We start from the raw sequence: 25030 nt of genomic DNA, 5'->3' as shown, positions 1-25030 counted from the left end.
CAAGCATTTTGGATAAGGGATTCTCAACTTGTACTTTGATTCTTAGATCATAGCTCATCTGATATTTATTGTCTTGCATTTTGCTGTAATGACTTTTTGGGTTGTTTGTTTGTTTTTTAGAGAAAGGGTCAGCACCAAAAGACAGGGTGAGAAAACAAAAGTAAAAAAAAAAAAAAAAATAGAAACAGGGTCTTGATCTGTCACCCAGGCTGAAGTATGGTGATGTAATCATAGCTCATTGTATCCTCAAAACTCCTGGGCTCAAGCGATTCTCCTGTTTCAGCGTCCCAAGTAGCTAGGACTACAGGCACATGTCACCACACCTGGCTAATTTTTATATTTTTTTGATGTGATGGGGTCTTGCTATGTTGCCCACGCTGGTCTTGAACTCCTGGCTTCAAGAAATCCTCCCACCTCAGCCTCCCATAATGTTGGATTGTAGGCATATGCCTGGCCTGCTGTAATGATTTTCAAATATTTACCCTTGCTGATGTAATTTGCTTACCAGTGGGCCATTAGGAACCTAAAACTTGGGGTCTGTTTCTTTGTCTTTTTATGAAAAGAAGAGTTGCTTTTTATTCTCCTGTATATATAGCCTAGAATGTGAAGGCTGTTAGGTCACAGCCCATCTGATACTAGTTCTGTCTTGCATTTCGCTGGGATGAATTTGAAAATGTAGAAGCTGGGGAATACAGAGTTTTCTTAGAGCCTTGTGCTTCACTATGTCCTGGTATGAATGTTATCTGTTTTGCTCCATTTCAGGCTGAAAGTCCCAGAATCATTGTTCTGAGCTTAAGGTTGCTTGCTAGCCTTGGAAGTATACCTCTCCAAAAAGGAAGGAAAGAGCAAAGAGGGCCATGCATCATCTAAGACAGTCCTAGAACTAGAATAAGGTTTTTGCCTGAACCTCAGTGTGTGTGTGTGTGTGTGTGTGTGTGTGTGTGTGTGTGTGTGTGTGTGTTTTGGGGTGGGGGAGAGGGGAACTTGCACTCACAAACCCACATGTGTATATATATGTGCAGTACCTCTGTGTATGTGTGAGAGAGAGGGATCCTCATGTGAAGAGTGAATGTGATGATCGTGGTGCAGTAAGGAGTAACAGCATTACATAATACAACAAAACAGAACTGTCAAGCTTGAGTCAAAGGAGGGTGATTATTTACTAGTGGCTGTGACTTTGTTCTGCTGAGTTGCACTCTCCTCTTGAGATTTTTGCACCTTGTTTGCCATTATCCTACCATAAAGGTCTCTGCTTTTAAACTCGAAATCTCACAAATCATCATCACTTGGTATCCTTTTATTATTATTAATATTGTGGTTTAAAAAACCCCATAATATAAAATTAGCTATCTTAATTATTTTAAGTGTACTGTTTTTAAGTGTACAGTTCAGTAGTGGTAGGTATGTTTATATTGTTGTGAAACAGATCTTCAGAACTTTTTCTATACCCATTAAACATCAATGCCCTTTTCCCTCTACCCCCTGGTAACCACCATTCTATTTTATGTTTCTATTAATTTGACTACTTTACATGCCTTATGTAAGTGGACTCATGTGGTATTTGTCTTTTTGTGACTGCCTTATTTCACTTAGTATAATGCCCTCAAGGTTCTGTGTTGAGGTATCTATGTTGCAGCATGTGACAGTATTTCCTTCCTTTCTAAGGCTGAATAATATTCCATTGTATGTAGATACCATATTTTGCTCATCCATTCATCCCTCATTTGTATGATGTGTTATCTACAGACAATGGAATATTATTGAGTTGGGTGCTTTCACCCTTGGGCTATTGTGAATAGTGCTATTATGAACATGGGTATGTAGAAAACTCTTGGAGTCCCTGCTTTTAATTCTTTTGTATATATACCTGGTGGTGGGATTGCTAGATCATATGTTCTATTTTTAATTGTTTGAGGATTTGAGGAATCCTCATACTGTTTTTTTATAGAGATCACACCATTTTATAATCTCCCTAGTAGTGCAAAAGAGTTCTGATTTTGCACATCCTTGCCAACACTCGTTATTTTATGTTGATTTGTTTTTATAGTAGCCATCGTAATGGGTATCAAGTACTATTTCATTGTGGTTTTGATTTGTCTTATTTTTGAGGTCCAATTTATGTTCTGTAAAATTCACCCACTATGACAGTTAAATTATTTTTAGTACATTTATACAGTTTTGCAACCATTGCCACCATCCAATTTAAGAATATTTTCATCATCCAAAAAGTTCCCTCCTATCCATTTGTAGTCAATCCCAGCTCCCACTTCCAGCCCTAAGGCAATCACCAATCTACTTCCTGCTTTTTCCAGAAATTACACGTAAACAGAGCCGTACAATATGTAGTCTTTTGTTTCTGACTTATTTCAGTTAGCATAATGTTTTTGAGGTTTATCCATGTTGTTTCAAGTATAAATAGGTCATTTCTTTTTAATGTTGAAAATGCCCTTTGTATGAATATATCACATTTTGTTATCCATTCACTGGTTGATGAACATTTGGCTCATTTTTAGTTTTTGACTCATATGAATAACGCTACTATGAACATTGATGTCTTTCTGTAGACATATATTTTTGTTTCTCTTTAGTACATATCTAGGAGTAGAACTGCTGAGTCATTCAGTATAAGCATATGTTAAACTCTTTTTTTTTTTTTTTTTTTTGAGACAGAGTTTTGTTCTTGTTGCCCAGGCTGGAGTGCAATGGTGCCATCTCGGCTCACTGCAACCTCCACCTCCTGGGTTCAAGTGATTCTCCTGCCTCAGCCTCCCAGTAGCTGGGATTACAGGTGCCCACCACCATGCTTAGCTAATTTTTTTATTTGTAGTAGAGACAGAGTTTCGCCATGTTGGCTAGGCTGGTCTCCAACTCCTGACCTCAGGTGATCTGCCTGCCTGGCCTCCCAAAGTGCTGGGATTACAGGAGTGAGCCACGGTGCCCAGCCACGTATGTTGAACTTTTTAAGAAACTGCCAACCTGTTTTCTAAAGTGATGGGAGGCCAGGCACAGTGGCTCACACCTGTAATCCCAGCACTTTGGGAGGCCAGGGCAGGTGGACCACCTGAGGTCAGGAGTTCAAGACCAGCCTGACCAACATGGTGAAACCCCGACTCTACTAAAAATATAAAAAATTAGCCAGGCGTGAAGATATATGCCTGTAATCTCAGCTACTTGGGAGGTTGAGGCAGGAGAATCGCTTGAACCCAGGAGGCAGAGGTTGCAGTGAGCTGAGATTGTGCCATTGCACTCCAGCCTGGACAACAAGAGTGAAACTTGCCATCTCAAAAAAAAAAAAGAAAAAAAAAGAAAAAAGAAAAAGAAATGAAGCAGTCTTGATTTTGTTATTAACTAAACTCCATACTTCATTGGAATTTAATTAGCTTTTTTCCCTAATGTTCTTTTTCTGTTCCAGGGTCCTATCCAGAATATCATATTACATTTATTCATCATGTCTCCTTGGGCACCTCTGGGCTGTGACAGTTTCTTTTGCCCATTTTGTAATTGGGGTGTTTCTTCATATTGAGTTTTAAGAGTTTTTTAAAATATATTCTGGACACAATTCTATGTTAGATATGTAATTTGCAAATAATTTGTCTCATGTATGTCTGTCTTTTCATTTTCTCAATTATTTTTTGAAGAACAGAAGCTTTTAATTTTTAGGAAATCCAGTTTATCAGTTTTTTCTTTTATGGATTGTGTTTTGAGTGCCATATCTAAGAAATCTTTACCTAATTCAAGGTCAGAAAGGCTTTCTCCTAGAAGTTTTATAATTTAAACCCTACATTGGTGTGAATTTTAAGTGAATTTTTATGTCTGGTTTGAGATAAGGGTCTAAGTTCCTTTTTTTTTTTTTTTTTTTTTTTTTTTTTTTTTTTTTGGCTGAGCACAGGGGACTTTATTGATGGTACACGACAAGGTGGGGCTCCCTAGGCCCCTCCCTCTTCAAGGGGTCTGCATGGAAACTGTGAGGAGGAACAATTCAGTGTGGTGGGGGACTCAGTGTGGTAGGGACTCCCCAGCAGTGAGGGCCTCTCTTCCTCTCGTGCTCTTGCTGGGGCTGGTGGTCCAGGGGTCTTACTCCTTGGAGGCCATGTGGGACATGAGGTCCACCACCCTGTTGCTGTAGCCAAATTCATTGTCATACCAGGAAATGAGCTTGACGAAGTGGTCGTTGAGGGCAATGCCAGCCCCAGCATCGAAGGTGGAAGAATGGGTGTCACTGTTGAAGTCAGAGGACACCACCTGGTGTTCAGTGTAGCCCAGGATGCCCTTGAGGGGGCCCTCTGACGCCTGCTTCACCACCTTCTTGATGTCATCATATTTGGCAGGTTTTTCCAGACGGCAGGTCAGGTCCACCACTGACACGTTGGCAGTGGGGACACGGAAGGCCATGCCAGTGAGCTTCCCGTTCAGCTCAGGGATGACCTTGCCCACAGCCTTGGCAGCGCCAGTAGAGGCAGGGATGATGTTCTGGAGAGCCCCACGGCCATCACGCCACAGTTTCCCGGAGGGGCCATCCACGGTCTTCTGGGTGGCAGTGATGGCGTGGACAGTGGTCATGAGTCCTTCCACGATACCAAAGTTGTCATGGATGACCTTGGCCAGGGGCGCTAAGCAGTTGGTGGTGCAGGAGGCATTGCTGACGATCTTGAGGCTGTTGTCATACTTCTCATGGTTCACGCCCATCACGAACATGGGGGCATCAGCAGAGGGGGCAGAGATGATGACCCTTTTGGCTCCCCCCTGCAAGTGAGCCCCAGCCTTCTCCATGGTGGTGAAGACGCCAGTGGACTCCACCACGTACTCAGCGCCAGCATCGCCCCACTTGATTTTGGAGGGATCTCGTTCCTGGAAGATGGTGATGGGATTTCCATTGATGACAAGCTTCCCGTTCTCAGCCTTGACAGTGCCATGGAATTTGCCATGGGTGGAATCATACTGGAACATGTAGACCATGTAGTTGAGGTCAATGAAGGGATCATTGATGGCGACAATATCCACTTTACCAGAGTTAAAAGCAGCCCTGGTGACCAGGCGGCCAATACGACCAAATCCGTTGACTCCGACCTTCACCTTCCCCATGGTGTCTCAGGGATGTGGCTGGCGATGAGAGGCAAGCGACGGCTATCTGTGGAACCGGAGGAGCAGAGCCTAAGTTCCTTTTTAAATATGTGCAGCCAGCTGCGTTGGCCCACGCCTGTAATCCCAGCACTTTGAGAGGCCAAGGTGGGCAGATCACTTGAGGTGGGGAATTTGAGACCAGCCTGGCCAACATGGTGAAACCCCATCTCTACTAAAAATACAAAAATTAGCCGAGTGTGATGACGGGCACCTATAATTCCAGCTACTCAGGAGGCTGAGGCAGGAAAATCACTTGGGAGGTTGCAGTGAGCCGAGATCACGCCATTGCACTCCAGCCTGGGCAAGAAGAGTGAGACTCAGTCTTAAATAAATAAATAAATGCGTGTGTATCTACTTGTCCAAGCACCAGTTGTTGAAAAGACCATCCCTTGCGCCATTGGATTGTCTTGCCAACTTTGTTAAAATCAACCGACTGTAAATATGAGTTTATTTCCCATTGACCTGTGTGTGTATCTGTCCTTATGGCTGTACCATATGGTCTTGGTTGCTATAACTTCATAGTAAGTTTTGAAGTTGGGTAGTGTAAGTTCTCTTCTTTTTCAAAATTGTTTTGGTTATTCTAATCCTTTGCATTTCCACAGACATTTTAGGCTATACCTGTCAATTTTAACAAAAGATTTTGACAGGGATTCTAGTAAATCTATTAATCTCCTCTTCTTCCCTCTCATACTCTACCCTTCTTCTCCCTTATTTTTTGTCGGTGTATTTGTTCTGTTTTTTTTGCCCGCTGTGTTTGCAATGAGTCCTGTATAGGACACAGTCATCTTCTATGTATAACAAATCCTTAGCAGGAGCCACAACTGTGAATATATTCCCTTTGATTCAACCCACTTTTATATCCTGCTTAATGATAATAATGGCAATGAAAAATCCTTTTAAGATTTTTCAGCCGAGTGCAGTGGCTCACACCTGTAATACCAGCACTTTGGGAGGCCAAAGTGTGCGGCTCACTCGAGGTCAGGAGTTCGAGACTAGGCTGGCCAACAAGGTGAAACCCTGTCTCTACTAAAAATGCAAAAATTAGCCAGGCATGGAGGTGGGTGCTTGTAATCCCAGCTACTCGGGAGTCTGAGGCACAAGAATCACTTGAACTCAGGAGTTGGAGGTTTCAGTGAGCTGAGATTGTGCCACTGCACTCCAGCCTGGACAACAGACCGAGACTCTGTCCCCACCCCTACCCCCCCCAAAAAAAAGATTTTTCAAAGATGTTTCTTGTTATGTGAACTTATAATATAAATCATCTATTTCTAAAAGGGTGTTAGATGTATGCAAGGAAAATTCAGAGCTGAAAATTCACATCTAGTAAATTTGTGTAGCATATTATATGTCCTATGACATAACCCAGTGCATGTCTTTTTCTGATTTTGGTTCTTATTCTGTGACTTCCTTACACTTAAAAGCCAAAGTCTGTACAGTGGTCTACAAGGCCCCATAAAATCTGGTTCCTGGAAACCTCTCTAACTTTATTTCCTGCCACTTTCCCATTGCCCTATACTCCTTTGTTATTCTGGTTTTGTTCCTTGCAAATACCAAGTATGTGTCCACCTCAGGGACTTTGCAACTGCTGGTTCACTTGCCTGAAATGCTCCTCATCCTGATATTCACATGGCTTATTTTTTTATGTTACTCAGATCTCTCCCTAAGTGTTAGCTTCTCAGAGGTACTTTCTATAACTCTTTTATCTAAAATAGCTAAAATAGCACTATCAGTCAGTTTCCTTCAGTCTTGCTTCAGTTTCCTCATGACACTTACCATTATATGACATTTTAAAAATTCATTTTTGTGTTTGTTTATAATCTCTACCCTACTAGACTGTAAGTTCTTTGAAGACAAGGATTTTTTTTTCCCACCAAACTTATTTTACTGCCAGAAACAAGGACTTTATTTTGCTTCCTGCTGTACCTCCAGGTACTTACAGAATGCATAAATGCATGTATATGTGTATATGTTCATGACCTACTAATACTATTCATGAGGTATTCAGGTTATTAAATGATATCAGTGTGTCAGGATGAGGCAGGCTTTATTTCCTGTGGGCTTTTTTTTTCTTGAGATTGAGTTTCGCTCTGTCGCCCAGACTGGTTGGAGTGTAGTGATGCGATCTCAGCTTACTACAACCTCCACCTCCTGGGTTCAAGCAATTCTCCTGCCTCAGCCTTCCAAGTAGCTGGAACTACAGATACATGCCACCACAGCTGGCTATTTTTTTTTTTTTTTTTTTTTTTTTGGTATTTTTAGTAGAGACGGGGTTTCACCATGTTGGCCATGCTGGTTTCGAACTGCTGACTTCAAGTGATCCACTTATCTCAGCCTCCCAAAGTGCTAGGACTATAGGCATGAGTCATCATGCCCAGCCTATTTCCTGTGTTTTTACAGTGCTAGAGGAATAATTCAAAAATTGGGGTTGGAAGCAATGGTTCTCCAGTTCATTATGATTATTTTCAAAATCCTTAAAAAAATAATCATTCATAGTACTGGAGAAATTTGCTTTTCTTTGGCATTTATTTCTTCCCTATCTAAACATGTTATACCTGTAATATAATTTCATGCAGACATTGAGCCTCAGGATTATATTTCATTTGAATGGGATTTCTTAATAGGATTTGTATACTGACTGCAATTTAGAATAATTTGAATATTTCTTGGCACCTTTGCGAGTCTTTATATTGCCCGCTTTTGACTGGTGCCTGAGTTTAGAACCTGCTTTTTGCCCTTTATCATTCTTCTTAAAACTCTAATCTGTCCACATATTTCTAACAAATTAATCTTCTTGAGTCACTGCCTTTGTCATATTACTTCCCTATTTAAAAATCTACAAAACCCCACTGCCTATAGAATCAAGGAGGCACTCCTCGTGCTGGAATTCAAGGCCTGTGTAATCGGGACCCACCTTAACTTTTTGAATCTTATCTTGTGCTACTAATTTATGGAGTACAAAGCCTCTGCTTTGCCAGACCTGCTGCCTTCCTACCCTTTAAAACTTTATAACCCTTTCCACTGAGCTAGTTAATGATGTCCCAGCCAGGCTGCCCACTTTTCTGAATGTCCTTCTTGACTCTTTCAGACTTCCAGGTTTTCTGTATCCTCGAGTCCACTTTAAATCCTGCTATGTCCATGCAACCTTCCTTAAACTCTCCAAGTAGCTAACTCATATGGATCTCTTCTTTCCGTTTCTAAATTCCTTGAGTTCTTGTTGTTTTATCAGTCATTTGGGCACACAATAAAATGCAGTCTCCTTCTTTAAGGGTTTCTTCAGTATGTATTAAACCCGGACTTCTTGAAGATTGTAAGTACTTCCTTTGCACCATCAACTTCTTTTTTTATTAATTTCCTTTTATGACCAGATCTCGTGAGATGTACCCTCAAATTCTTAAGGGCTGGGATTGTACATCTTTAGTGCCTGGCAGATTCCATGTGTTTGTGGGACTGAACTTTTTACTGACTGGTGTTTCTAGATTATGGAGCACAGTTATAAATTCTAGTTAAATTAGGTTAAACTCAGCAACTTTCTTGTAGTCTCTCTGTTCAAGGTCACGTTATAGGACCTTGCTTGTTTATTTGCTATTCTTTTGCTGGTCCTACTGACACTTTGGAAGGCAACCAAAGAGAAGTTACTCATGCTGTGAAAATCTATATTTTTTAATGAGCTTTTGGAGAGAAGCTCTTCTTTTACTACCAGAAATAATCCTGGAGGTCAAGATAAGGTTGGAATAAGGCATCTCCTCTGGTGTAAACTGGCCCTTTTCTTTTGTCTCACTTTTTCCCCTTTGGATCTTATTACTGGAATAATCTTAAGGGTAAAACTGGACACATTGGCTCCAAGCATCAATTTAAAGAAATATTCAGTTAAATTCTATTGAATAATCTACATCTTTGGTTTTTCACTTTTAAAAATAGAATTGTTTTGGAATTTAAGGGACACCTTTTTTTCCTTTAGTCATTTCTTCTAAGCTGTGACCACCTCGTGTTTAATTCTATATAAATCCAGCTGTTATTTTTTACTCATTTCCTATGTCTAGTTTATCACAAGGAAAACATTCTTGTGAAGAGCTTCTCCATAGATTTTATTGAGATGAATTTTTAATGTCTTCATTTTGAGAAATCGATTAAACTGCTACGATGTTATCTAGGTGAGTTCAGCTCTTTTGAAAGCTTAAAAATCTAAAACTGATACTGTATGGAAGGATAAGTTCCATATGGAAACATAAAAAAACTAATCTTAAATTTGAACCTACATGAATTTAGGGCATAAAACCGATTTATATTGACATAATCTGTACATTTCTCAAACAAATGAAGTAAATAAATACAAACAAATGGTATGATACTGCACAAAAGAATACATTTTAAGAAAATCTTTCATGTTTCCATATAGATTTAGGACATTCATATGTATTGTTCATCATCTCAAATTCCCTCTCACATTTGCCAAGTTGTCAAGTAAGAAACATAAACATTTTGTTCCTGCCCTTTGAGAAAATCAGTAGGTGGAGCATGCTATAATTTATAATTACAAATAGCAAAGGCCTAAAAGAAATTCCTAACCACAGGCCCACTTTCACATAGGTTTGGAACCAGAATTTATACTATATTTTTAGCCCCCAAATCCCAACTTAGAAATTTAATTAATTAAATTTAAAGCTTCACTTTTTGGGTGGTGCTCCCAGAAACCTGTCAGAAGCAAACATAAATTCTCTTTGTAGAAAGGCACTTAAGCCGGAAGCAGTGGCTCACTCCTGTAATCCCAGCACTTTGGGAGGCTGAGGAGGGTGGACCACTTGCAGTCAGGAGTTGGAGACCAATCTGGCCAACATGATGAAACCCCATCTCTACTAAAAATACAAAACTTAGCTGGGTGTGGTGTTGGGTACCTGTAATCCCAGCTACTTGGGAGGCTGAGGCAGGAGAATTGCTTGAATCTGGGAGACAGAGGTTGCAGTGAGCCGAGGTCACGCTACTGCATGCCAGCCTGGGTGACAGAGCGAGACTCCCATCTCAAAAAAAAAAAAAAAAAAAAAAAAGGCACTTAAAAACCTTAGCCTTGAGTAATCTCCACAGATAAGTTTCAAGGAACTTGAACTCACGTTAAAAAAAAAAAAAAAGCTGGTGTGAGGAAGCATTAACAGGAACAATACATTAAAGTTCTATAAAGAGTGTGAATTATCAAATACAGAATATAAAATAAATATTTTTTTAAAAAAGCAGGAATATGTTTAAAGTGTAAAGTATGAAGAAACAAAAGACTATAAAAATTACGAGAAAACCTGAAGAGGAATCAAATAAAACTTCTAAGAACTGAAAAAATAATTGGAAACCTCAGTAAGATAAGATAAATATCAGATTAGATTTAGAGATTATATCCTATAGATAATTGGAATTCCAGAAGGACAAAATAAAAAAATTAGAGGTGAGGCCACAAGATAATGAACGGAAATTGCCCCAAGTTGATAGCAGTGGTCAACAAATATTAATTAAGAACCTAGGCTGGACATGGTGGCTCATGCATGTAATCTCAGCACTTTGGGAGGTCAAGGTGGGCAGATAGATCACTTGATGTCAGGAGTTCGAGCCTGGCCAACATGGTGATACCCCATCTCTACTAAAAACACAAAAATTATCCGGGTGTGGTGACATGTGCCTGTAGTCCCCAGCTACTCGGGAGACTGAGGCATGAGAATCACTTCAACCCTGGAAAATAGAGGTTGCAGTGAGCTGAGATCGCACCACTTGCACTTGAGCCTGGGCAACAGAGCAACACTCTGTCTCAAGAAAAAAAAAACAGAAACTGGCTGGGTATGGCAGCTCACACCTATAATCCCAGCACTTTGGGAGGCTGAGACGGGTGGATCACTTGAGGTCAGGATTTCAAGATCAGCCTGACCAACATAGTGAAACCCTGTCTCTACTAAAAATACAAAAAAAAAAAAAAGCCTAAAAGAAAATTCATACCCACACACATCATAGTAAAGCTAGAGAACAGCGGAGACAAATAAAAGATATTAAAAACAAATAAAATATTATTTACAAAGAATTGACAACGTCACAGAAAATTGACTTCTAAACAGCAACATTAGAAACCACAGGACCACAGTGGAAATACTATCTTCAAAGAACTGAGAGGAAAATAATTATAATCCTAAAATTATATACTCAGTGAGAAAATACCTGTCAAGAAAGGCAGAAGACAAAAACATTTGCAGATGAATAAAAATGGAGAGTTTACTACTAAAGGAACCACGTTAAGGAATTTGTAAAGGATACGCTTCAAGGAGAAGGAAAACGATCTTATGCATTTGACAAAATTCAATCCTCAATTCACATTTTTAAAAACTCTCAGAAAGTTAGGAATAGAGAGTACCTTCTCAACCTGAAAATGCACGTGTATGAAAAACTTACCTAGCTACCATCATACTTAATGGTAAAAGACTGAACATTTTACCTTAATATTGGAAAGAAGGCAAGATTGTCACTCTCAGTGCATCTGTTCAGCATTTTACTAGTGATCCTAGCTAGTGCAATAAGACAAGAAAAAGAAATTAAAGGCATTCAGGTTGAAAAGGAAATAGTAAAATTTTCTTTATTCATAGATGATATGACTGTGTACATAGAAAATGCTAAGGAATCTACAAAACAAAATACTAGAACTAACAAAGGAAGTTAACAGTATTGCAGGACATAGGTAACTTTTAAAAAAATCAGTAGCATTTCTGTATATTAGCAGCAATTAGAAAATGAAATTTTAAAAAGCAATACCATTTATAATATTAAGATACATAACATGAATAAATATAATGAAACATATGTAAGATCTGTAAACTAAATACAAAGCATTGCTGAAAGGAATTTTAGGGCTGGGCACGGTGGCTCACGCCTGTAATCCCAGTACTTTGGGAGGCCATGGTGGGTGGATCACCTGGGGTCAGGAGTTCAAGACCAGCCTGACCAACGTGAGGAAACCCCGTCTCTACTTAAAATACAAAGTTAACTGGGCATGGTGGGTCACGCCTGTAATCCCAGCTACCCAGAAGGCTGAGGCAGAAGAATCACTTGAACCCAGGAGGCGGAGGTTGCAGTGAGCTGATATCGTGCCATTGCACTCCAGCCTGGGCTACAAGAGTGAAACTCTGTCTCAAAAAAAATTTAAAAGACCTAAATAAATGAAGAGATATGCCATATTCATAAATTGGAAAGCCAGTGGTGTACCTAGCATATCTGACATTCAGAATGGATCATATTTAACAACCTTTTCCTCTATATGTCAAGTATGGTTAGTAATTATGAAATGAAACAAATAATTACTGATTCCTGTTTTTGTCTGTATTACTTCCTTCATTATCTTCAGATTTTCTCTGTTTATCATTCAATCATGCAGCAAATATTTATTGGGTACTTAATATGTTCCAGGCCCCATTCAAAGAAAAACAGACAAGACAGTCTTGGCTCTCATGGAGCTTGTTTTTTTAGTGCTGGGAAACAGACAAAAATCATGATAAATAAATAAATAAATTATATGATAGAAGGTAATAAGTGCTGTATAGAATAGCAAAACAGGGAAAGAGGGATGGGCAGTATTGGAGGTAGAGTGGGTTGCAGTTTTTAATAACTGTTTTAGGCCTTAATGAAAAGTGACATTTGAACATCAGCTTTAAGGAGATGATGGAGTTACCCTTTTGGCTGTCTGGAAGAAGAGCATTCCTTGCAAAAGGAACAGGTTGGGCAAAGGCCCTGCAGCCAAAGCATACCTAGCATGTTTAAGGAACATCAAAAAGCTGGTAGGGGGGTGTTAAATTAGCAAGGGGGAGATGAAATCAAAGGTATTATGAGAGCTAGATAGTAGAGGGTCTTATATGCCATTGTAAGAACTAAGTTTGACATGAGGATGTGTTTGGATCGCTTTGACTGATCTGACTTCCATTTTATTTATTTATTTATTTATTGCTTGTATTTACTTTCTTGACACTTTATTATTCTAGCCTGATTTAAAATACAATACAATGTTTCATTACTATTTCTCTCCTAAATTTCAGGGGATACAGACCCTTAGTTCTTTTTTTTTATACTTTAAGTTCTGGGGTACATGTGCAGAAATTGCAGGATTGTTGCATAGGTACACACGTGCCATAGTGGTTTGCTGCCTCCACCACGCCCCCCCGCCGCCGTCACCTATATCAGGCATTACTCCCAGTGTTATCCCTCACACCTTACACAAAAATTAACACGAGATGGATTAAATATTTAAATGTAAGACCTAACACCATAAAAACCCTAGAAGAAAATCTAGGCAACAGCATTCAGGACACAGGCATAGGCAAGGACTTCATGACTAAAACATCAAAAGCAATGATAACAAAAGCCAAAATAGATAAATGGGATGTAATTAAACTTAAGAGCTTCTGCACAGCAAAAGAAACAATCATTAGAGTGAACTGGCAACCAACAGAATGGGAAAAAGTGTTCGCAAGCTACCCATCTGACAAAGGGCTAATATCCGGAATCTACAAAGAACTAAAGCAGATTTACAAGAAAAAAAAAACCCCATCAAGAAGTGGGTGAATGATATGAACAGACACTTTTCAAAAGAAGACATTTATGCGGCCAACAAACATATGGAAAAATGCTCATCATCACTGGTCATTAGAGAAATGCAAATCAAAACCACACTGAGATGACATCTCATGCCAGTTAGAATGGCGATCATTAAAAAATCTGGAGACAACAGATGCTGAAGAGGAGGTAGAGAAATAGGAATGTTTTTACACTGTTGGTAGGAGTGTAGATTAGTGCAACCATTGTGGAAGAAGTGTGGCAATTCCTCAAGGATCTAGAAATAGAAATACTATTTGACTCAGCAATCCCATTACCAGATATATACCCAAAGGATTATAAATCATTCTGTTATAAAGACACATGCACACGTATGTTCATTGCAGCACTGTTTACAATAGCAAAGACCTGGAACCAACCCAAATGCCCATCAATGATAGACAGAATAAGGAAAATGTGGCACATATACACCATGGAATACTATGCAGCCATAAAAAAGAATGAGTTCATGTCCTTTGCAGGGACATGGATGAATCTGGAAACTATCATTCTCAGCAAACTGACACAAGAACAGAAAACCAAACACCACATATTCTCACTCATAGGTAGGTGTCAAACAATGAGAACACATGGACACAGGGAGGGGAACATCATACACTGGGGTCTGTTGCGGGGTGGGGGTGCTAGGGGAGGGATAGCAGGGGATGGGGAGGTTGGAGAGAGAGAACTTTGGGAGAAATGACTTCCATTTTAAAAGGCTGTTCCTTCTGTCTGCTGTAAAGAATAGACTAAAGGAGAGTCAGAATGGAAGGTACGAGTCAGCTTTTGAAAAGGGTGAGAGGAGGACTTGGGTGGACGAGGTGGATAACAGTAGAGGTGATGAGAGGTGATCAGATACATGAACACTGGATATATTTTGGGCAACAGTATTTGCTGACAAATACTCTAGAATGAGAAGGAGAGGTCAGTTTGGTCTGCACAACTGGAAGTGTGGCGATGAGGATTACTATAGGGAGAACAAGCTTGTGCAGGATGAGAGCTCCATTTTGGACATGTTGAGTCGTTTTTGACATCCAAATAGAGATGTCAGATAGTTTATATGTCTGTGGGTGTGTGTAACTTGACCATGTAAACCTTTAGGATTCTAAATACATCAAGCCACATGTCTTGTTGATGTGGGTACACTGGAGTAAGTTACAAATGAAAAAGTACTAAAGTACTGCTGGATCCAAAAATTTACCATCTTCAAAATGAAAGCATCGTAGACCCCTTCTAACATGTCAAGTGCACTTTCAAGGATATGTGTGGTTTGGAAATATAAATTTGGGAATTGCCAACTTACAGATAATATTGAGACAGACAAGAGAAAACATGTAAGGATCAAACCATGTTACTAATTTCTTATTTCTTACGATGGTTATTCAGTTAATTCATTTTTTACAATTCTTTTTTTTTCTAATATGCATGGATCCAATTGTAAAGTTAAGGCAATTTTTAAAATTTCCAAACACATGAGACTTTTTTATATTCTTTGATGCTTTGTGATATTACTGAATTTTGGTGAGAGATGGTATTCTGTGTGATAATGATTCTTCATGGAAGAGTTGAGATTTCTTTTAGGGCCTGGTGTCTGAACAATTTTCCTAAAAAATACCATGCTTAAAATATTTGTCAGATTGTTGGTGTAGGTTTCCCCATATTCTCATTATATCAAACTTATGTGTATAGAAAAGATTAAATTTAATTTTTAACAATTCTTATTGATACATAATATTTGTACATTTTTATGGAATACATGTGATATTTTGCTTCATGCATAGAATGTGCAATGATCAAGTCAGGATATTTCCTCATGTTCTCATTTATAACGCAGAGCTGAATGATGAGAACACATGGACACATAGAGGGGAGCAACACACACCAGAGCTGATTGGAGGGTGGAGGGTGGGAAGAGGGAGAGGATCAGGAAAAATAACTAATGAATACTAGGCTGAATACCTGGGTAATGAAATCATCTGTATAACAAACTCCCATGTCACACATTTACCTGTATAACCCACACATCCTGCACATGTACTCATGAACTTAAAATAAAAGTCAAAAAACAAAAGGGTATTTAGGGTATCTGTCACCTTGAGTATCTATCATTGCTGCGTATTGGGAACATTTCAAGTTCTCTCTTCTATTTTGAAATGTACAGTATGTTATTGTTAACTATAGTCACCCTACTCTGCTATTTAACATTGGAACTTGTTCCTCCCATCTAATTGTGTGTTTGTACCCATTAACCAACCTCTTTTCATCCTTCTTCACCCCCATAGACCCTTCTCAGCCTCTGGGTGACCATCATTTACTCTCTACCTCTATAGGACCAATATTTTTAGCTCCCACTATGACTGAAAACGTGATATTTGTCTCTCTGTGTCTGGCTTATTTCAGTTAACATATAATCTTCAGTTACATATAATCTTCATGTTGCTGCAGATGCCAGGATCCATTCTTTTTTTTTAACCACCAAGTAGTATACCACATTGTCTTTCCATTGGGAGCATACAAAGAAATTGTTTCTAAATAATTGATTCAGAAATAAGATGATGTCCTGTGGAGAACTGTGTGCTGACTCAGAACCTTTAGCGATGATGAAGACATTGACGTGAAAGATGCATTTAAAGACTTTGGATGAAATTGAGTCATGAAACTGAAATAAAGCTGTATTTCTAAATTTTTGTGCTTTTAAATTTTATCAGTAGCTGTAGGAGGAAAGAGAGAAATAGGGTTTAGCAGGAGAAGTACAAGTGACAGCAAGCTTTTGATATTTTTTTAATGGAGCGAGCAAACCCTAAATATAAGTTGATCTTTCCCAAGAAAAGATCTCTGAAAACTAACTTGACCATGTAAACCTTTAGAATTCTAAATAAATCAAGACATATATCTTGTTCATGTGGGTACAAATGAAAAAGTACTAAAATGCTGCTGGATGCAAAAGTTTACCATCTTCAAAATGAAAATGCCGTAGACCCCTTCTAACACATCATCAAGTTCACTTTCATTTCTGTCTGCAGTAGTGTTCTTCAGCTTCCTGTGAATGCATCCATTTATCATTTTCCCCAAACTTTATATGGACACAGGAGAGAAATCATGACAGAAGAGGCCTTGAGTGGAGAGGCTGGAAGAGTGTCATTGTCAGCTGTACTTCCACCTAGGGTACTCCAACCAGCAATGCAGACAGGCGGGGTGTGGAGTGAGCTCATAGCAGTGACATGGATGCCAGTTTAGACAGCTACTTAGAGCCTTTCTAAGTAGCTATCACTGTTATGATGCTGTGACATGATAGATGACATGATTTATCATGTCATAGCATCATGATCTATCAGTCAATCCTTATACGGTATTTAGGCTTAGAAACTTTTTCAAAGCCAATCATTTCAGATATCAATTATGAATTTCTTTGTCACTGGAGAGAGTAATGGGCAGTTTCTCTGAACTTTTGGACCTGAAGCAAACTAACCCACTTTGAAAGTTAGTAATAAGTTTGAAATTGGAAACTATGTGTCCTTCAAATTTGTTCTCCTTTTGGAAGATTTTTGGGCTATATCTCTTGCATTTCCATGTGCATTTAGAGTCAGCTCATCAAGTTTTGCAGGTGTGAGCCACTGTGCCCAGCCTGTAGTTTCTTCCTGTAATTAATTTCACCCGTTACTGTTCACGCTGCCCTTCACATTCTGTGCTCTGTCCCTCTTCTATATCCTTAGAGTTTGTTGCCTTGAAAGATGATATCCCACTGTTATTTTGTTTTTATTATATTTCTGATACGAGTCAACTCTTCCATTTTCTGCTAAGTAGTCTAACACATGCATCCATCTTTTAGGCTCTTATTTTGGATATCCAGGTGTGTGTAGTAACAGTGACACTAGTTGGCAATCTGATTTGTTGGCTTGGCTTTTCTCACCTCTTCATTTATCTAAGTAAATAATAGAATTATTTCCCAGGCACTGAGGCATTTAGTAAGGGTTTCATTTTCACTCCCTCTACTTTTAGTGTAAATGCTTGTGTAGTTTTTGTCATTTTTGTTTTGTTTTTAATTTATTGTGCCAAAAAATTTCAGGACCTGTGTTTGAACAGAGTAGCACATTTGCCAGAAACACTTAGGAAGGAGGCGAAGTGGTGAGAATGAGGCGGCACTGGGAGGCTGAGGCTGTGCTGCCTGGGCAGTACCTGCACAGACAAAGAGTTTTGTCCTGATTTGGGAGACTAGCAGAGAATTGATGATTTGGGGCAGAATAGTGACATGACAAGAGCTGTGCTTAGGAAAGTAATTTTAGCTGTGAGAAATCAGATAAGTAACAATAGAAAGGTTCCCTGGACACCCATGAACCAATAGAAAACTTAGAATATTTCAGTAACACTAGCCAAATGAGGACTGAAACGTGATGGTGGCGGACTGAAGCCAGGAACACAGTTTTAGGAGCTATTGACTAGATGAAATAAATAAGAGGCCACAAAATGACTCTGAGTGGCAGAGACAATCTCATGATGGGGCTACCCTGCCAGAGATGTCCATCAAAGCCTGCTCAGCAGCTCGCACTGACTAGCCCTTTTGTTTCAACTGCCCTGGGATACGCTGCCTTTATGAATTAAGGAGCTGTCTGCATCAAAGCAGTAGACAGACACCATCGTCCTATTTTTTCACCCTGCTTGCATTCCCGTTAACTCCTCTTCAGCAAAACAAAACAAAACAAAATCAAGCCTTACTGGTTCTCCATACCTCCTGATAGCTACCTACCTAGATTACTTGGCAGACGCAGTTCTGCAGACTACTTTCTTATCAAGAGTTGGCAATTAGAAGAGGCCCTTGGAGAGGAGGTGGGACTGCTGCTTAAAGTCCTCATCAGAATGGAATTGCTGACCGGGTTCATCAGGTTACGGATTTGCAGCAAGAATTTGATTCTACTGCAAGTAGGTGTGTTTTATTTTTAGGCTTCCAAGGAGTGGTAGCTACACCGTGTGCTACCTCTGCTTTCCTGTCCTGTCATTTGACTGCTTCATGGACTTGCTGGTGGAGGGCAGACGTGTTGTGTGTTTGCCTTCTAATGAGTTGTCCTCTTGCGCCTGCTCTTTCCCAGAATGCTCTGTGGGGTAGACTATCTTGTAGAGAAGACCCTTCATCATGTGATTATTCTGTTTCCTTAGAGAAAACTGCAACATAATGCATTAGACGCGAGATCTGCAGAGAAAGAAGACTTTGCTATAGAGTGTAAAGGTTTAATAGCTATTCTTTGCCTTTATGTTTTTGCTACCTTAAGCACTGGACTGATGATGATTGTGTTTATTTTTGGCAAGATGCTAGAGCCCCTAGAACTTCCCAGGAAGTTTCTATAAAGGGGCAGCCCACTATATCTTTTCTTTTTTTTTTTTGAGACAGTCTTGCTCTGTCATCCAGGCTGGAGTACAGTAGTGTGATCTCAGCTCACTGCAACGTCTGCCTCCCAAGGTTCAAGTGAGTCTCATGCCTCAGCCTCCCAAGTAGCTGGGATTACAGGCATCCACCACCATGCCCAGCTAATCTTTGTATTTTTAGCAGAGATAGGGTTTCACCATGTTGGCCAGGCTGGTCTTGAACTTTTGACCTCAGGTGATCCACCTGCCTCAACCTCCCAATGTGCTGAGATTACAGGTGTAAGCCACCATGCCCAACCCCACTATATCTTTTCTTATTTGGTAAAAATATGTGAGAGTCAGCCCGTCTTCTATAGCAGTGTATTTATTTCCATTTTTGAAAACAGATTTCAGCTAATGACCATGTGAACAGATCAGGAAATGACATTGCATCATGCATTTCAGTGGCCCCCTCTATGAGCAGTAACTTGTTGAAGCATTTAAGATGCCGTGTTTTCTCATCTTTCTTAAATACAGGATTTAGCATCTACATAAATTAGAAACAACTTCCTAAGTTTAATGAACAAAGAGAACAAGGAGGGATTCATGGAAAGATTTTTAAAATAAAAAAATACATTTCTGTTGATTTAATGATCTGGTTTATAAGACTCTTGACTGCTTTTTCAAGAAAATGATACTAAATTGAGCAATACTATTAATTTCCTAACTATTGTCTCGTTTCACCATTCTGTCCTTTTCTAGAGCTAGAGAGAGATACCTAGCTTCCTCTGCATGTCTCTAGACAGTATCTAGTGGTGAAAGTTTAAGAATGAATTTGTAGTAAACTTTTCCTTCCTAATAAATAGTTCATTAAACAAGTCTGATACCACAAATGGCTGTGCTAAATTGCAATGCATATAAATTGAGGCATGTGTGTCTGTTGATAGGGGAGTTTTTTACATTAACAAATTGGTTAATTAATTGTAAATAATCAATAAAGTTAAATGTACTTCCTAGAAGTCAGAGAATCCTCATTGTAAGTATGTAATGTGATATTTATGCTACACTTACAGTACCAGATGCTTATTTTTTTAACATCGTGGTTTTCCAAAAAGTGTTTTTGCTTGTTTGTTTAGCTTCTTTGCTTTGGCAGATAACCCTAGAACCCAGTGAAGTAACAAGAGACGGTTGGTCCATTACATACAGATAAATAAAGAGCATCCTACTCAAGGAGAATGAAAAGGAGCCACCCTATCCGCACTAGAATCATAGCAATGCAAGGGCTTTTAGAACCTGGTCTCCTTAATGTTTCACCAGAGCTGCAGTTTACCAGCATTATGGATCAGTGTAATCCCTTATGTCCTCTTCATCATAATGGAATAATAAGAAAACTGGTTTTCTTTGAAGACAATTTCACTTAAGTTTCTATGAATAGGTCTATAACCACAAATTTTTGAAAAACAGTAGTAACTAAAAAGAGAGAGAGAAGGCCGGGCACAGTGACTCACACCTGTAATCCTAGCACTTTGAGAGGCCAAAGCAGATGGATCACTTGAGCCCAGGAGTTCAAGACAAGCCTGGGCAGCATGACAAAACCCCCATCTCTACAAAAAAATACAGAAATTAGCCAGCATGGTGGTGTGCGCCTGTAGTCACAGCTACTTGGGAAGTTGAGGCAGGAGAATCGCTTGAGCCTGGGAGGTGGAGGTTGCAGTGGGTCAAGATTACAGCACTGGACTTTAGCCTGGGTGACAGAGTGAGAACCTGACTCAAAAAAAGGAGAGAAATGCCACCTTCATTCTAAAGCATTATGCAGCAGAGATGCTGCAGTTCCTGCATCCCGAGCACTGTCATTTGACACTTAACCTTTTGAAGAAAGTTAATCTTTAAGTAAGTGAACATTTTTTGTTGATTTGTTCTGCAACCTCCCTTTTTTTCTAGGAACAGTGCTCTCTCCTTTAGAGACCTGGTTCTCTCCCAGCGCTAACTGCTGTTTCAGGAGGAATACCAGTCATAGCATGGGGCCTGCCGAACACCAGAGTAGGCAAGTGACTCAGGGAAGGCCAGAGGCTTTGCAGGTGATTTTCAAATTGGGATGAGGGAAGAGGTTTTGTTCTCCAGTGGTAAAGCTGCAAGATGCTGGGCAGAAACTGTTTCTTCTTAAGCATAAAAAGCTGTGGGCTCTGTGTAAAGTCTGACCCAAAATGAGATCTAAGGAAAGGTAACAGTAGATGTCCTAATTACATTCTAATATCCTGGAAGCCAGCTGCACCCCTACCCTTCATGAAGTTGGTTATGAATTTAGTTACAATTTAGTTATGGCGCCCAATTAGTTCCTCTCCCCGCACCCCCTTAAACTACTTCAAGTTAGATTTGAAGCTAGTCCTGAATTGGGGCAGTGTTTCTCTAACTTGACAGTTAGCGTTCCCTGAAAACGCTAATCTGAAAAATTCATTTGGATAATACAGAGATGCCTGAAATAAAAGAGTATTTGTGGATTTAACCTATTCAGTGGCTTTAGAAGCAGATAAAAGTAGTGTCCAATACTGATTCTACCATGTGACCTTGAACACATTATCATCTTTGCCTTTTTTTTTTTTTTTTTTTTTTTTGTCGCCCTGGCTGGAGTACAGTGGCACAATCTTGGCTCACTACAACCTCCACTTCCTGGGTTCAAGCAATTCTCCCACTTCAACCTCTGGAGTAGCTGAGATTACAGGCGTCTGCCACCATGCCCAGCTAATTTTTTGTGTTTTAGTAGAGACGAGGTTTCACCATGTTGCCCAGGCTGGTCTCGAACTCCTGACCTCATGATCTGTCCATCTCGACCTCCCAAAGTGCTAGGATTACAAGCGTGAGCCGCTGTGCCCAGCCTAGTTATCTTCTTTGACTTTTGTTTCTTTATTTGCAAAATAGAAATACCACCATGAGTAGTAAGAATTCATATGATGTTTCTGAGGGACCTGGCTCAGTGCTGATGCATTTTCATACTCAGCAAATGCATAGGCTCTCCTCCCTGCCACAACTCTCCCCAGTGTTGCAAAAGTAAAGAAATGTATGCAAAATACACAACAAATGCTGTAACTGTTAACTTCATAGGATTTTTCTTATTATTTTGTTATACTGGTTTTTATTTCTATCAAATGAAATAATTAAATTGTCTTTGTTATAAATGATCTTACATGTATTTGGCTATAAATTATCATCATATAGGATTTCATCTAAAAATTGTAATATGTTAAGCTAAAGCTTAAGTATCTGTTGTTGCTGTGACTGATGATTAGGAGGACTGATTATGAAGCTGTTGCGGGCAGGGACAGTCTTCAACTTGTTTTGTCTTGAAACCCCTGACAGTGCTAGGCATGAAGAAGCCGTGGATTTTTGTTTGTTTGCATACTACAGCCATGTTTATTTAAATGGAGCTTGTAACTAGAAAGGTTTTCCAGAGCTTCTGAAATTTCAGAACCTGTTTTTCTGATAAGAGAAGTGAGAAATTGTGTAACGTTGGCCAGTCTATGAAGGACATTCCAGGATAAGTAACTGGGAGAAGAGCTGAAAGCAGGGACTTGAAAGAAGCAAAAGAAGAAGAACTTGCTGGAGAGAGTTGGAAGACTTGAGTGGTTTGGTAGATAAAAGAATGAGGTAGTCTCTAGTGTGGGTTTTGCATTTGTTTTAAGGTATGATAAAATCTGCTGCATGATCTCAAAAAAGAAAAAGGCCTGATTCAAGTGAGTAGGGAAGATAATTTCAGAAGTAACATAGGTATCTAGGATTGAAGGCAAAATAGCTGGCCACAAAAATATTAATAAGAAATTCAATGTATTTAACTAAAATGGTTACCTCCTTTCTAAAGCATTATTATGGGGAATACAAAAAAAGAAACCAAGTAAATGAAAGCATTAGGGCACCATAAACTCTTTTCCCTTCTCACACCAATAGTAATAGACCCCCCAGAAATCTGCTAAAGATCCCCAAATGCATGGCTGGCCGACAGCTGTCTATGTAAAAGAGAATTACAGGACACTAATCTTAACCTCCACAACTAAAAATGTTCTGTGGAAAGAGCAAGCTAATGTGCAAATAAATTTAAAAGTAAAGGAAGGAGGGTAAGTACATGGCTGTCTGCATGACTTCCCACAGAAGAGGCTCTGTCAAAGAGCCTGGGGAAAAGGGACAGCTCTGATAGGTACCCCAAATCTTACTTGTCCTCCAGGCTTCAGCTGGCTTTGTTCATTTCCTCCTTTTTTTTTTTTTTTTTTGAGACAGGATCTGTCACCCACTCTGCAGTGCAGTGATGTGATCTCAGCTCACTACAGCCTCAACCTCCCAGACTCAAGCAATCCTCCCCACTCAGCCTCCTGAGTACCTGGGACTACAGATGTGCACCACCAAACCCAGCTAATGTTTGATTTTTAATAGAGATGGAGTCTTGCTATGTTGTTCAGGCTGGTCTCAAATTCCTGGACTCAAGTGATCCTCCTGCCTCGGCCTCCCAAAGTGCTGAGATTACAGGCGTGAGCCACTGCACCCAGCTTACTCGTTCATCTTTAAAACTTTACAGTTTTAAGTAGAAATTTTGTCTACCCAACATCAATACTGTACGTTCACATCCTGGGTTAGAGACTCTCATCCAGACATTGTTTACCCCTGGATCTAAGTCAATTTGAAAAGTCAGAATGAGTCATAACACTCAATGTTGATTTTAAGTCCATTGTTAAACTTTTTTTTTTAAGTCAACAGTCTGGTTTATATAATAGATAATTTGCTCATTAAACATATGCATTATGTTAGGCTAAGATTAGGAACCTAGAAGATCTTTGAAATGAAGATTAGATTTTAAAGTTATCCTGATAAGCTCTCAAGCCAGATGGCTTACATTCAGAGAGCCATTTAGGACACAGAGTTCTAATAATATGATGAGGAAAGAACAAATAATGTATTTAAAACTATACTCAAAAGCTATACTCTGCAACTGTTATCGTCTTATCTTCTTTTATATCTATATCTATATCTATCTATCTATCTATCTATATATATATATATTTTTTTTTTTTAAAGATGGGGTTTCACCATGATGGCCAGGCTGGTCTTGAACTCCTGACCTCAGGTGATCCACCCACCTCGGCCTCCCAAAGTGCTAGGATTATAGGCGTGAGCCACCGTGCCCAGCCTGTCTTATCTTCTTATAGAAACAACAGGAACAATGATCTAACATCAAGCTGTTGGCTTTTTTTAATAGAGTAAACATCCTTAAGTGTTTTCCTGAAAGTGTGGCCGCCAAAGATAGTAGACTGATGATTGAGAACACACGCTCAGAGCCACTCTGCCTCAGTTCAAATCCTCTTTCTCCCGTGATTTGGCTTTGTGGCCTCAAAAACATTACTTATCTCCATGCCTCGTTTTTTTTTTTAATCTGTAAAATAAAGATAATGGTATCTACTTCATCGGCTTGCTGTAAGGTTAAATGAGTGAATCCATGGAAATGTTCAAGTTTAGTCTGCCATGTACTAAGCACTCAATAAATATTGCTATTATTAGTAAAGACACTGTCCACTCTGCTGATTCTATTACTAAGTCATAGATGGTAGAAGAAGAAAAAAAGACACAGACCAGGTAGTAGACATTAACAGAGTTAAGTAGAAAAGAATATACCGCTGTTGCCAATGAAGGGGGAAAAAGTCTGCTATCATTGCAAATGCCACAAATACATCGACCAGATATAACAGCGAAAATGTCATTGTCCCATTTTTGGAGAATATTCTCACCACACCTAAATATAATAGAAAGATTACTTCTTACCCACTCTCCACTCCTGTTACATTCCACAACGTGGCACTGACTCATGAGCAACACATATTTACGGAGTTCCTACTCTGTGCCTCGTACTATGCCAGATACTTGAAATATAATGGTAAAAATATCACAGATTTCTTACAGTATAGTAGAGAAGATAATCTAGACTGGTCTA

General features: G+C 39.4%; 2 protein-coding genes across 42 annotated transcripts in view; one reads left to right on the top strand and one right to left on the bottom strand.

Annotated features, from left to right (window-relative positions):
- Nucleotides 1-25030, top strand: part of DTNB (dystrobrevin beta) — a 310093-nt gene that overhangs the window by 166316 nt on the left and 118747 nt on the right. The gene's annotated exons all lie outside the window — the stretch shown is intronic.
- LOC110568161 (glyceraldehyde-3-phosphate dehydrogenase) lies at nt 3881-5146 on the bottom strand. The gene has a single exon (XM_064363910.1). It carries the CDS (start codon nt 5080-5082, stop codon nt 4075-4077), a length of 1008 nt encoding a protein of 335 aa, XP_064219980.1. The 5' UTR covers nt 5083-5146; the 3' UTR covers nt 3881-4074.

Source organism: Aotus nancymaae, unplaced genomic scaffold (assembly GCF_030222135.1).
Source record: "Aotus nancymaae isolate 86718 unplaced genomic scaffold, 86718_ANA_hifiasm-v0.15.2.pri h1tg000057l, whole genome shotgun sequence".
NCBI lineage: Eukaryota > Metazoa > Chordata > Mammalia > Primates > Aotidae > Aotus > Aotus nancymaae.
Note: the sequence above shows the minus strand (reverse complement) of the source record. Positions and strands in the feature narration are given on the sequence as shown.

Coding starts and splice junctions, on each gene's coding strand:
- LOC110568161 (XM_064363910.1), bottom strand. CDS start 5,082: ATGGGGAAGGTGAAGGTCGGAGTCAACGGATTTGGTCGTATTGGCCGC.